This window comes from Mchenga conophoros, linkage group LG7, assembly GCF_057382185.1.
Source record: "Mchenga conophoros isolate Kocher_MC1m ecotype Shallow Benthic linkage group LG7, M_conophoros_male_GT1.1, whole genome shotgun sequence".
Lineage (NCBI taxonomy): Eukaryota > Metazoa > Chordata > Actinopteri > Cichliformes > Cichlidae > Mchenga > Mchenga conophoros.
In genome coordinates, this window is record NC_140532.1 from 19,047,432 (window position 1) to 19,061,834 (window position 14,403).

The 14,403-nt window shown below is 41.2% G+C and overlaps 1 protein-coding gene across 3 annotated transcripts in view; it reads left to right on the forward strand.

Moving 5' to 3' along the window:
- The window catches only part of tead4 (TEA domain transcription factor 4), a 41,823-nt gene that overhangs the window by 7,754 nt on the left and 19,666 nt on the right, over positions 1-14,403 (forward strand). Inside the window, exon 1 of one of the 3 annotated variants that reach the window (XM_085282743.1) lies at positions 3,487-3,825. The exons of 1 other annotated variant lie outside the window; for it this stretch is intronic. In XM_085282743.1, coding sequence (XP_085138869.1) covers positions 3,819-3,825 — 7 coding nt within the window. In that variant the 5' untranslated portion in view covers positions 3,487-3,818. Of the gene's footprint in view, positions 1-3,486; positions 3,826-14,403 lie in introns of those variants that run through there. One more of the 3 variants, XM_085282741.1, reaches the window with a different exon arrangement.

A 14,403-nucleotide genomic window follows, 5' to 3' on the forward strand; every position in this document is an offset into this window, starting at 1 on the left:
CACGGGATGAGATCTTGCGTGGAGCCCCAGATCGAGGGAGATTATCAGTGGTCTTGTATGTCTTCCATTTTCTGATGATTGCTCCCACAGTTGATTTTTTCACACCAAGCTGCTTGCCTATTGTAGATTCACTCTTCCCAGTCTGGTGCAGGTCTACAATACTTTTCCTGGTGTCCTTCGAAAGCTCTTTGGTCTTGGCCATGGCGGAGTTTGAAGTCTGACTGTTTGAGGCTGTGGACAGGTGTCTTTTATACAGATGATGAGTTCAAACAGGTGCCATTCATACAGGTAACGAGTGGGGGACAGAAAAGCTTCTTACAGAGGACGTTACAGGTCTGTGAGAGCCAGAGACTGTCCATGTTTGAGGTGACCAAATACTTATTTTCCACCCTAATTTACGAATAAATTCTTTACAAATCCTACCATGTGGATTCATGGATTTTTTTTTCACATTCTGTCTCTCACAGTTGAAGTGTACCTCTGGTGCAAATTACTGACCTCTGTCATCATTTTAAGTGGGGGAACTTGCACAATCGGTGGCTGACTAAATACTTTTTTGCCCCACTGTAGGTCTGTTAAAATCTGTGGATAAACTAACGCCACTCCGTTACACCGCACATGTCACACAGATGCTTGGCTAGGCCGAGTATTTTTTAAGCATACGTTATAAAAGCAGTGCCACTTTGACCTTCACAGCGTCACAAGAGAAGATCTGTTAACTAGTTGATTATGAACAATGTCACACTTTGAGTGCAGGATCAGGTCAGATTTTTTTCCTTGAGGGTTATCCAGAGTTCAAAGGTTTGACTCCTGTTTACAAATGAATCATCACTTGGACACACGGCGAGTACGTTATGCATTTTATTAATGATTAAATCTTTAAAATGGGAATTCTCGCAGTTTATAGAGATGAAACCATGAAACCTTATCCAATGGATGCTTCAAATGCTTCTTTCACAAACCCTAATCCTAAGTAGAACCGTTTTCCTGAATCCTTTTTATATTTTAAACGTCAGAATTAAACACTGAGAAGAATTGCTCATAGGTTTGTGTATGGACAGTCTGCTCCCTTAGTAAATATGGCATACTGCTTTTAGTGTTTTCTGACTTTTTGCTTTTCATGTGTTGGAGTTTGTGTGGGTTCAAGTTGTTTTTAAAATCTATATCCGTTGTTGTTTGTACACATGTAAGTTCATGCGTGTGTAAGAAACAGAATTTGATGGGGCCGAATGGCTGACTGGCCGGACGCCTTGCAGGAAGCTTTGTGGAACATCGGGGCGCTCAGAGGAAGTGCAGGGGTGGGGAGAGCAGGGGGTGGGGGATGGCTGGAGAGTCTTACTCACTCCCCAGATCTCTTGCCAATCACAGCCTTTTTCGTTTGAGATCCTTGTACTCTCTCCACACACGTTCAGGTTTGGCATTATAACTGACGTAATGGTCACCGCTTTTCTCGTTGCTGCCCTAAATGGCCATGGAGAGCACCGGCAGGAAAAAAGTCAGTGACACAAACCCCTGTTTGTATTGACTCATGAGTGCGGAGCTCTTTCTTCACCGCGTCCTACTATTGTGGCCGTTCTCCCGTTTTTCTCCTCCTTCTCCATTTGTCAAGAGGAAGCGGTGGAGCCGACAACTGTCTCATTCTCCCCTCCCAAATATACATAAGGGCTGTGTGCATATCCTAAAGAAATTGGTGCGTAGGGAAAACAGGATGTGAATCTACTGCGACTCAAACATCCCTACACTGTCACCCTTCCCTCTGGATTTCAGCACTGTTTAGAAGTTTGTTTGTTTTTCCCCCCTGTCGCAAACAGTCACAGGAATGCATAAGTTAATCGTTTTAATAACTCATCTTGTTGTTACAACACTCTTACACCCCAAACAATGCATAAACACATTGATTAGGACCTCAGCTGAGGATTGTAATAACACAGTCACTTATAGCGCTGGTGAAGAAATGGACAATCCTTAAAAAAGCCCCATGGCTTTAATATCCTGCTGTGATTCCACTTGGCATGTGGGTCTAAGTGTGTCTGAGGATGCAACTTGCAACGTGACGCAACTTTAATGTGTCTTCTCATTTGTCACACCCCTCCTCTCCTCCAACACCACATGCCCTCCGTTATTTGTTTTCATGTTGGCATTAAACTTATTATTAATCTTTTTTTCCCCCAGTGAGGGTTAGCAGATGTTGAGCTGATGTGATCCAATAATGGCCCTAATGTAGCAGCTAGGTTGCTAATAGTGTAGCTAAGAACTGGGTCTCAGTGACATTTCCTCAACATGATTCACTTTTCTGAAGATATTATGAAGGCATGAAGCTATTTGCTCAGTATTAAGAAAATAATAACATCCCACTGCCCCTTACATCTTCAACATATCCCTTTTGCTTTCCATCCCTGTGATCTGTTGATGATGCTGTTGTAAATCAACATTTAGTACTTAAGCATAAGTTAGCTACTGAAAAAAAGCGAGCAGAAACAGAATAGAAATGTTAAATTGCAATTAAAAAAGTTTTTTAAAGGTGCCATGTAGTTTCAAACTGCAGCTTTTCAAACAGCTCCAAAAATTTGTCACAAAATGTTTCTGTGAGCTAAATGTACAGTTTCTCCCAGGGAGAGACCCCCCCCCCCCCCCCCCCCCCCCAAAAAAAAAAGGAGAGGAAAGGACAGGTGTAGCTGCTCAGCTAGTATATTTTCCTAATCTTTCAATTTTATTGTCCTGATTTATTAGTTTTAATTCCGATATTGGATATTGTGTTTTTGTGTTTTTGTGAAATGTCATGAAAAATAAGTTGTTACTAGTTTTGTGTTATTCACTGGTTACCAGGCACTTTAGTCCAGGCTACCTTTTATACTAACTTTGTAGTGTCTAGGTGATCGAAATCTGCCATGTAGCTCACTTAAGATCTGCTTATATCAGTTGTCAAAATCCACAAAGAGCAGTGATGTCGGAGTAGCAACACAAATCAGCTGATCACATTCTGTACACAAAGAACATTGTACTGGAATGCACAAAACAAATTATTATGTGACTCTTTTCTGGTTAATTCTGCATTGCTACACCTGATCTTCAGGTTCCCCAACGCACCGAAGTCCATTTTAACCCCTGCTTCTAAATGAAAGAACTAAGATTTTGAATAATGGTCTTTACAGGCTGTGTGTGGTAACTGTTGTAGCTGCTGACCAAATAAGCTGAATAAATGATAAAATTATAAAATTTTAGTTAATAACAGTCATTGGTTTTGTGAAATGCTTATCATAGGAAATGTTCTATTGTTGCTGTTTTAGTAACAGCACAAATGATATCAAACGTTTAAAAGCATACATATAAGTGGTTGTCCTTGTTAGATAACAAAAAACACTATTGTTATCTACACACTATTTTGGAAATAATGTAAAATCATTAAAACATTTTGTGTAAACTGACAGAGCACCACTTCAATTTTTTCCTCTTCTGCCTTTCTTTTCTGTCCTGCCACATCCAGACGCAGCATCACCATCACACCTGTGCAGTTCATACAGACAGATTTGCTCCCTGCGGACACCTCGATCTCCTTCCACGTCCATCTACCACAAAGCTCAGACCCTCTACCACTCGCTCTGTGGTCCTCTCTCTGTCATCCCACCACGTCTGCAGAGTGGGTGCCAGCTCCCTCCCCCAGGGGTGGGAGTGAGGAGCTGGGGGACGGACTCGACAAACCCCTAGAGAATGATGCCGAGGGTGTGTGGAGCCCTGACATCGAGCAGAGCTTCCAGGAAGCCCTGGCCATCTACCCACCCTGTGGTCGTAGGAAGATCATCCTCTCAGATGAGGGCAAGATGTACGGTACGCCCATCTCTATAGTCTACTCTCCCTGTGAAGGACAGGATGATGTTCTCATGTGAACCAGGGTTGAGGATAATTCTCCTTAAATTAAACAAGTCAAGAAGTCTCCAATTTGATTTAACAATATGTTACACTTTCAGACACACAGGTCCTTAATGCATAGTGTATCATATTTGATACACAGAGTCTTTATGAGTTGTTAAGACTTCTACATCATTGGTGTGTGTTTTTGTTCTTTTCTCTACCAAAAAAACCTACAACTCTATAATATGTTTTCAAGTGCTAAACTGCAAAAAAAAAATGCTGGATGTAGCAAATATGACACAAATTAAAACATATATATAGAAATGGATAATTTTTTAAATTTGTCAGAAAGTTTAATAATCACTTCCCCCAAAAAAAGAATTTTATGACAATTAATTCACAGTTGAGGCTTTAAAGGGTTAAGCCATATTCACTTGCTATATATATATATATGCACTCTTGACTCTTGACAACCATGCAAATCATTTGGCTTAGTTAGACACTCAGAAATTGGCATGTCACAGCTGACCATTTTATATTATAGACTAGGGGTGTCAAACATAAGGCCCTGGGAACTTAATCAGCCTGGCAAAGACTCCGGCAACAACAAAAACCTTCTGCTTTATAAATACAGAACAGTCTGGGCAACGAACCTTTTCTTTAATTGTACACATTTATTTCTCAAGATTTAGGTCCAAAGATTTCTGCAGCATTTCTTTAGCATTTAAAAAAACTGAGATGAAATTACATTTCTTTTTCTCATATTGACATTTCTCAGGGATTAAATTACTTTACACTGAAAGAAAGGGGATTTTTACTGGTCTTGCCACTTAAGATCAAAGTGAGCTGTATGTGGCTCATGATGTAAGATGCATTTGACATCCGTAGCAAGAGTGTTAAAGTATTACATTTATAAATTAAGAATGATTTTATTTTTTTTACATTCACAACACAAATGTTGGTCATGGCATATAAAGCAAATAGTGTGAAGGTATCTCCATGAATTAGATTTTGCCTCAACAGAAAAGACAGCTGAGGTGGGATCCAAATTCTTTGACTGTGCTAAATGTGCTGTTTGAATAATATATTGATTAATATACAGTTAACTTTTCTGATGCATTCAAAACTGTGAGAAATTAATGTGTTCATTGCTGGTTTGTCAGTAACATAATGATTTCTTGTAACTGGACTATTGTGAAAATCCACCTGTGAGCCTCTTTGAATACTTCCAAACCTTTATAACTTGTTGTGGGGCAAAAAGAGATAAATATTCACCCCCACACACGCCTCATTATAAACTGAACTGTATATCTGCTTAAATTAGGGCCAGTGACATTTTTAGATATGTGTTTGCATATACATGCATGGGTTTAGGTTAACTGGTGATCCAAAAATGCCCTTAGGAGTGAATGTGAGCATGAATAGTTGCTCTGCGACAGACTGGCAACCTGTCTAGGGCGTACCGTGCCTCGTGGCCTTTGACAGCTAGGTTTCGAACACATCTACATATCAGTGTTTGGCAATTATCATAGGGCCACCAAGTGGATACAGGAAATATTTCATGCTTTGATGTACTTCTTCCTCCTGTTATATGACAGATAACCAGAAACCTTCAGACCTTGAGTCCTGGCTATATTTAAAAAATTCTGAGCTTGCATAGAATGGTGCATCCTATCAGTATGGTAAATGCGAAGTTACTGTAGAGGTAATAGGGATGCTTAAAAACAGTATGAAATATCGAACACACTGAGATGTGGTAGCAGCTTTTCAGTTTTTATGGGTCTTGCATGTGAGAGTGGCGAAATGGCTCTATAGCACCAGCACAAAATTTCAAAAAAGAAGCCCTACATTTCATCTTCATATATGAAATCTAACATCCCAAATTCAACCCTAAAATAGTCGTCTTTAGTTTGTAGTTGCTACATAACTACACTGCAGGTCTTTCGATAATGAATGTGTGGAAAATGTCATTCCCAAACAGGTGTTGGGAAGGTGAGGTGACATGCCTTTACAGCATTTTGCTGAAAGATGTTTGGCGACAGATGGTTTGGCCCCCTGAGTGACTGTTTGATAGTAGATCTGGTAGGTGGAAAACAGAGCAGCCAGAGGTAGTGGTGCTTTCAGACAGACTCTGTCATCGCCTTGTTTTGTCACCGTGCCAGACAGCTCCTTTAACTGTTAGCTTTGCCTGGCCTAGCTTGGTGACCTATTGAGGTCATGGCCATCCTCTGATCATCACTTAAACCCTTATAAAGCCTGTAATAATAGTTGGAGTAGGGCATGAGAGAGGGGCAGGTGTGTCACTCTGTGTCACGGGGCCGTGGCGAGGGGTGGGGGAGGACTGGATCAGCAAAGATGTGGGGTTAGGGTTTTTTTTTTGTCAAGGAAAGCACTGAGGGACCCCTTCCTCCCTGTGGGGGTCAGGGGCAGGCGATGCGTGCCAGGGAGTGCGTCGGCTTGCCAAGAATGGCATGCACGCTTGAAGCCCGGGGGTTCAAGGCAGCTTGGCTGTAACCCTAAACCAGAATAGACGTTTACCCTTTGAGCGCCTGGAGGGGGGAGGAGGGGTGGACAAATAAACACCAAGGTGGGCAGCGGTGTCGTGTATGGCCTCGATGCACGGCACAACTCTCTCACACCTGTCTCAGCTGTGCGTATATCTGTCAGTTTCATTTTAGGTAGAAGTCATATTCTGTTTTTCTGCTATCTCTGATTTACCGCCCTCATATCTTTTAGTCTCAGTCTCTTTTCGTTCTTAATGAACAACCGCTTTTCTCTCTCTCTCTCGTGTCTGCTGGTGTAGCCGCCTTTCATTTCGCCTCCAGCTGTTCCCTGAGTTCAACCTGACAGCCTTGTGGCAAATCCGGATTTATGACTTGAGAAATGAGGCAGGACTGAGCCCATGCATGGCCCACTTTGCCCCCATTGCCTCTAAACAGAAAGAGCAGCCCGTCCCTTAAAGCCTTTGCAGCCCCTGCAGCTCCCCTTTTATCGCCATCCCCGAGGTCACCGGTGGCCAACAACTCAAGTTATTCAAGCAACCACAATCGATGCAAAGCCACTTTGAAGGTCTTTAGTGTCGTTAATGTTGTTAAAGCGCAGATGGGTGGTCTTTAATCAGGTAGCTAAATCAAATATCAACTTAGAATATCTCTAAAGGCATACATGAAATAGTAAATCCATGACTTAATGCTTTTAGAAATGTGATTTACAGTGGGGCAAAAAAGTATTTAGTCAGCCACCGATTGTGCAAGTTCCCCCACCTAAAATGATGACAGAGGTCAGTAATTTGCACCAGAGGTACACTTCAACTGTGAGAGACAGAATGTGAAAAAAAAATCCATGAATCCACATGGTAGGATTTGTAAAGAATTTATTCGTAAATCAGGGTGGAAAATAAGTATTTGGTCAATAACAAAAATACAACTCAATACTTTGTAACATAACCTTTGTTGGCAATAACAGAGGTCAAACGTTTACTATAGGTCTTTACCAGGTTTGCACACACAGTAGCTGGTATTTTGGCCCATTCCTCCATGCAGATCTTCTCGAGAGCAGTGATGTTTTGGGGCTGTCGCCGAGCAACACGGACTTTCAACTCCCGCCACAGATTTTCTATGGGGTTGAGGTCTGGAGACTGGCTAGGCCACTCCAGGACTTTCAAATGCTTCTTACGGAGCCACTCCTTTGTTGCCCGGGCGGTGTGTTTTGGATCATTCTCATGTTGGAAGACCCAGGCTCTTTTCATCTTCAAAGTTCTCACTGATGGAAGGTGGTTTTGGCTCAAAATCTCACGATACATGGCCCCATTCATTCTGTCCTTAACACGGATCAGTCGTCCTGTCCCCTTGGCAGAAAAACAGCTCCATAGCATGATGTTTCCACCCCCATGCTTCACAGTAGGTATGGTGTTCTTGGGATGCAACTCAGTATTCTTCTTCCTCCAAACACGACGAGTTGAGTTTATACCAAAAAGTTCTACTTTGGTTTCATCTGACCACATGACATTCTCCCAATCCTCTGCTGTATCATCCATGTGCTCTCTGGCAAACTTCAGACGGGCCTGGACATGCACTGGCTTCAGCAGCGGAACACGTCTGGCACTGCGGGATTTGATTCCCTGCCGTTGTAGTGTGTTACTGATGGTGACCTTTGTTACTTTGGTCCCAGCTCTCTGCAGGTCATTCACCAGGTCCCCCCGTGTGGTTCTGGGATCTTTGCTCACCGTTCTCATGATCATTTTGACCCCACGGGATGAGATCTTGCGTGGAGCCCCAGATCGAGGGAGATTATCAGTGGTCTTGTATGTCTTCCATTTTCTGATGATTGCTCCCACAGTTGATTTTTTCACACCAAGCTGCTTGCCTATTGTAGATTCACTCTTCCCAGTCTGGTGCAGGTCTACAATACTTTTCCTGGTGTCCTTCGAAAGCTCTTTGGTCTTGGCCATGGCAGAGTTTGGAGTCTGACTGTTTGAGGCTGTGGACAGGTGTCTTTTATACAGATGATGAGTTCAAACAGGTGCCATTCATACAGGTAACGAGTGGGGGACAGAAAAGCTTCTTACAGAAGACGTTACAGGTCTGTGAGAGCCAGAGATTTTCCTTGTTTGAGGTGACCAAATACTTTTTTTCCACCCTAATTTACGAATAAATTCTTTACAAATCCTACCATGTGGATTCATGGATTTTTTTTTCACATTCTGTCTCTCACAGTTGAAGTGTACCTCTGGTGCAAATTACTGACCTCTGTCATCATTTTAAGTGGGGGAACTTGCACAATCGGTGGCTGACTAAATACTTTTTTGCCCCACTGTAGTTGTCTAGTGCAGGTTAAATATGGATACATAGACAAAACAAACTGTTAGCAAAATAACTGTGTGTCTGTTGGCTGAGGACGACATGCTCCGAATTTCAGGTTGAATTCCACTTCGAAGAATGAATGCCATTCTTTGCTAAACAATATGATATTGAGTCTCCAGGCAGGCAAAACAGAAGCAGAGTGTTTGGATCACCTTCTGCATTGTAAATTCCTAAATCGAATAAAAGCTTTTTCACTGCATACTCTGCATATACGCGCCACATTTTTTCCCATAATACCATGTATTGCCCCGGCCCCCGTGCCCATTACTCAACAGACGTATTAGCTTGCTTATTAGGGACGGTGTCACGGAAATTGTGGCGGTTATGTGCTTCAGCAGTAATTCGACATGCATCTGCCAAGGAAAACATTTCCTGCCTTGTGTGGCTCTCAGCAAGCGATGTGCCCCGTGGTCAGAACGAAGGCCCCATGCTGCAATAATGGAAAGAAAGTCCCAAAATGTGCTGACAGCTCTCACTAAAAGAATGTAGCTCTGGAAATATGATTATCTCCCCCCGTTTATTTGTGGCCATATATCTGCCACGCTAATTTATGTGCTGCTTTTGCAAATGTAATTGTTTTCTTTTAATGATGTCTTTTTAATACCTTCCTTTTTTAAATTTAGCAGCATTATCTCTTTTTTATTATCTCTTGCGTCACACAAAGTTTTATGCAGCTGTTTGGTTTTGTCATTCTGGATTTCATAACATCTGTGTAGGGAGCACTTTTCTCACATTTTGACGTGTCTTATTTCCTCTTTGGAAAAAAAAAAGTCTGTGTTAGTGAAGTGGATAAACTCAACAAAGCTCCCGACAGTAGTGACATATTCTTTCTGTCAGTTCAGAACAAAGAATACCCACACAGTGAATCATGCTCCCACCGCGCTTGGCTTGTGCAACGTGTCAGCCCATTGTCGCTTTTTGTCAGGCGATGCAAACGTGTTTTTGTCTCAAGTCGTGCTCCTAATGAACATAACGGTAAAGGTCAGTGGAAAGCTAACAGCGAGTCCTCACCTAGGTCCAGACTGTGGCAGTAAAGTGAGAGATTCACCAGCAGTGTTGACCCGGTGACCTTTGAGGAAGCTGAAGGCCTGTGTTTTCAAGTGGTTTCCTTCAGTAGCTCTGCCTCAGTTGCCTGCTTGAAGAAGTGAGATCATATATGTAGGTAGAGGTGAAATGAAGACACTGATACAGACATAGTGCCATCGTTTGGAAAAATGAATAATGTGTTTTTTTATTTACTTAGGGGTTTTTTTGTAGCAGTCCAGATTTTGAATTAGTGACATTATTTGTTTAACCTGAAAATAATTTAGAAATAATAGAAAGTCATTTATTTAATCACCTTAATGAACTGATAATAGTATACTGCCACACAAGTGTTTGTGGATATATTTTTCCTGCAATTACATTGCATATGAATCATTTATGGGAGACACCCAAACCTTAGTGATGATAGGATGATGATAGGATGACATGGAAGGTTCTCATGAGAAATCTGGAGTCTTTACTCCAGGTTTAAGGCTGTCATGGGATTTGATGCTGTCCGGATACACCCCCCCCCCCCCCTTTGCTGACTTCTGGAATCTTACACACTACTCTCTCGCCTTTTTTTCACCAATGACTTCTCTCTCTGTCTCAGAGTGCAACCAGTAAGATATGGTGAGCAGCACCATCCATGCAACAGGGTTGCCTCTGCCACTTTATTTAATCTTTTCAGATCTACAAGGTTGAAAGAAACAAGTAGAAAGATGTGCCTGCAAAATTACACACACACTTCCCTGCGTAAGTCATAGCAACTCTTAAGACACTAGTGGATTTGAAATCTGTTAGATCTTCACGCCTCTGCTCTAGTCTGATCATGGAAGTTACTCTGATATAGGGCTGCCACAAACGATTATTTTGATAGTCGACTAGTCACCGATTATTTTTGCAATTAGTGACTAATCAGATCATCATCCATTGGACGTAAAACGTACAGCTTATTACACCAGCAGCATCTGCTCTTATATAACTATCATTAGCTTACAGCTTTAAGTGTTTAAGGTATGTGCTAACTAAAAATAAAGACAATATGATAGTTTATTAAATTTTAATGAAATTTGCAGATTGTTTCGGTGAAGTTTAATAAACTCCTTGCTATCTAAAATATAACAGGACACTGGAGTATATTCTCGAGCATCTCACACTTCTGATAATCAGCTGTCTGCTTGACGTTTATTCAGTTGTGTAAAACTATAACTTTAATCTCAGCCAAACCGATTTACCCCAGAACTTAAAAAAAAAAAGCCAAACAATAACATTTTTAAGTTATCTAAGTGACTTATATATGTTTAACCTGAGTAGCAAAAGACCGTGGGGAGTTTGAAAACGATTTGCGGGGAGTCCGGTGTTCTCACGGCTCTAGTTAGCCTTGCCCCCGGCTCGCTATCGAGCTAGTGGGTAACAGACGTCTCCGAAAACGTCGGAGCGCTTTTGAAAATATGCGGCGTCTTGATAAACTGAGCAGATATTTGAGGTTTACACAGCTACATTCTCGCCTGAAAATATGTTAAACGTTTATTTTGTGACCCAGAAAGAATAATAAGAGTAACATTAAAACTAACTAGCTGCCGCCATTGTTGGAAACTGAGCTGAGCTGCGCTATGAATTCTGGGACACAGCTTCTTCTTCTTCGGGGTTTAACGGCAGCTGGCATCCTTGTACATGCAGTGCTGCCATCTTCGGTTTCAGTCCGTTATTACACTCTTAAATTCTACTACTTTTTCCTGCGTCTTTTGTGATCTTACAAAGCTTCAAACGACGCGTCGACTATTAAATGAGTCGTCGACGATTTTGATAGTCAAGGTAATCGTGACTAGTCGACTAGTCGACTACTGTGATAGGACAGTTTGGTTTTTGGAAGTATGCATGACACATAGAAACTCATAGAAACACACAAATACAAAGGTCAGATACAAATACAAAGACACATCAAATACAGATGTGTCTTTGGAGAGTATCATAGGAATTTCTAAACAGTTATTATTACTATTGTTTTTAACGCTTAAATATGGCAAAGATGCAACACAGCGTAGTGTATGGATATTTGACACATTGTTTTATGTGTATCAGTTAATGTGGTATGGATATCCATAGGACTTTATGCAAAAAGGGTTATTTATTTACACATATATACATATATAATGGATAAAAGAAAATGTCAAAACAGTCCATGCAGGACCCAGCACACCAGTCGGTGTCTATATGGTAATGTCATGAATGCACTGGGTAGAGAGAAACACTGAAAAGCAGAGGGAGTGAGATCAGACCGGGCCAGTTATAACTGCATCTGCATCTCTGAAGGGCAAATTTATGAATTTTACTACCAGCCAGGCCCGGCGGTTGACTTTGACAGAACTTTACAAAACCCGTCCACTTTTCCCTGATCTTTATCAACAGGCCTGAGGAGGAAGAGGAGAAGACAAAAGACAAAAGAAGGCAACAGCTTTTCTAACGTCTTGCATGACTTTTTTTTTTCTCCATTACTGAATACAGTTAAGAGATGTTTTCAATTGTCTACAGGCTGGAACAGGGGCAGCTGTTTTTATGCTTCTTTTATACAAATAGAAATGTTTCTTTTAAAATAACTTTATTTCAACACCAGTATTTTATTTGAAACCCACCTCCCAACTATTAGTTTGATAATCCAAACAACTAATTTGATTAGCATTTGGCATACAAAAAGTGTACATGTTCTAAAAATACGAAATCAGATGTGCAACATTCATAACTTATAACTCTACTTTGCTGAAATGTAACCACTTGTCACCGTTGTAAGTTAACTGTTATATAAATGACAAATCAGATTGCTGTGAGGGGGTACATGCTTTTCTATGTAATATTACTATGCCTTGAAGGTTCTGTAAGGACTGTCACATTCAGAGGTGGGTAATATATTTCCTATAGCAATGATATCACAATATGACATCACATAAACATTTATACCTGTATAATCACGGGCGATATGACAAGGCACGACACTAGTGACATTATAACTTTAAATTGGAGGAAAAGAGAACACCGAGTCACAACCCAGTGACTCAGTATTGGCCAGTGCCCTAAAATGAGGTGTCAAAATTCTTATCTGAAGTGAAAAAGCTGGATCATGTCACACATCTTGTTTGCTGACCACGCGATTTTTACTTGTGGTATTGTTGCAGTACATGTTGGATGTTGTAAATACATTTTACTTTGGCTTATTCAAAAAATATTACGCAACTAACAAAGTATACATTAACCTTCCACTAACCATTCAGTTGTCTTGTTAACAGTTAACAGGTGTGTCTCTTTGAATGGTGGTCCAAGTGTGAAATAATGTTATAGATGATTTTTTTTATAGTAATGTTATTACAGCTTTATAGAAGCTCTTCTAACTTACACTTTTCCCTCACTCATATGGTGGTGATATTATTATAAACTTTTTCCTACATTGCAAAGCCCAGCAGTATATCTTGAGCGCAGTAAAACCCTGACTTGGCTTCTTCTACATCACTTTTCATACCCTTAAGAAATGTTTCCAGAATCAGATTCCCCCTTAGACGAGTCCGTGACTGCAGGCAGTGTGATAAACAACATCAGACCGCTGACCACTGGGTGATGGTATAATGTTCCTACTGACTTTCCTGCAGCCTTGGCTGGCACTGGTTCTCTGTCTGTGCTGGTCCCATTGGATATCATGATCTCATCGCTGTGTGACTGAGTCGCCTCTCTGATCTCATGGGTGTGTTGGAGGGTATTTTTGAGGGGCCCTTCCCCAAGCACACTAGGAGTGGCAGGGCATCTGATATGTGAGCATGAGGCGAAGTGTGTTTGACGGCTCCTTAATGACGTTGTGTATCGCTTGGAATACATACAATATTGTCATACTGTCCATCGCTATGGTGACAGAATAATTTTGAAATCATTCAATTTTGAATTGAATTGTTAAATTGTTTCACTTTACTATAGAACAGAAAAACAATAGCTCTTAGGAGCTGTTGTTTTTTTTTAACCATACAGCCTTTTCAGGAAGCTACAGCTCTAGGTTAGAGCTACAGCTCTAACCTCACTGTCTTTTGCTTGCTCTAAGAATGGCACTTTACAGGTTGATCAAGTTTTACAACAACTTACATTCAGGGCATGACAAAGGTTCAAAAAATCTGGCGAGAAAAATGACAAAATTGAAGAACTGCATTCATCTGTGGAGACATGCTCACACATCTGTGTCTGCTACTTTGAAAATCCCTATTGGATATGCAACGTACATCTTACTGTACACTGAAGATAAATCGGTGGGAACTGGAAGAACTTGCTGCTGTAATGTGAGGAACTCAATGCAGGCAACTTAATGTTCATTTGAGGTCAAGTACTGTGAGGACTTTGACAAAGCTCTGTGTTCGTCTTTTCAAGAGTTTGATTGCAAGGAAATGTGGAACACTTTCTTAATCCCTGGGGAATTAAAGAAATATGCATTTAGGGGCTCAAACAATCGGCCAGCGAGTGCACCTCCTGATAAACACTAAACGGTTGAGGAGTTACAGCCCTGAAAGGAAAATAAGATTGAGACGGAATGAATGCCGCAGCTGGGGCTGGAGTGTGTGTGTGTGTGTGTGTGTGTGTGTGTGTGTGTGTGTGTGTGTGTGTGTGTGTGTGTGCCAGTATATGTCTATATCGACTT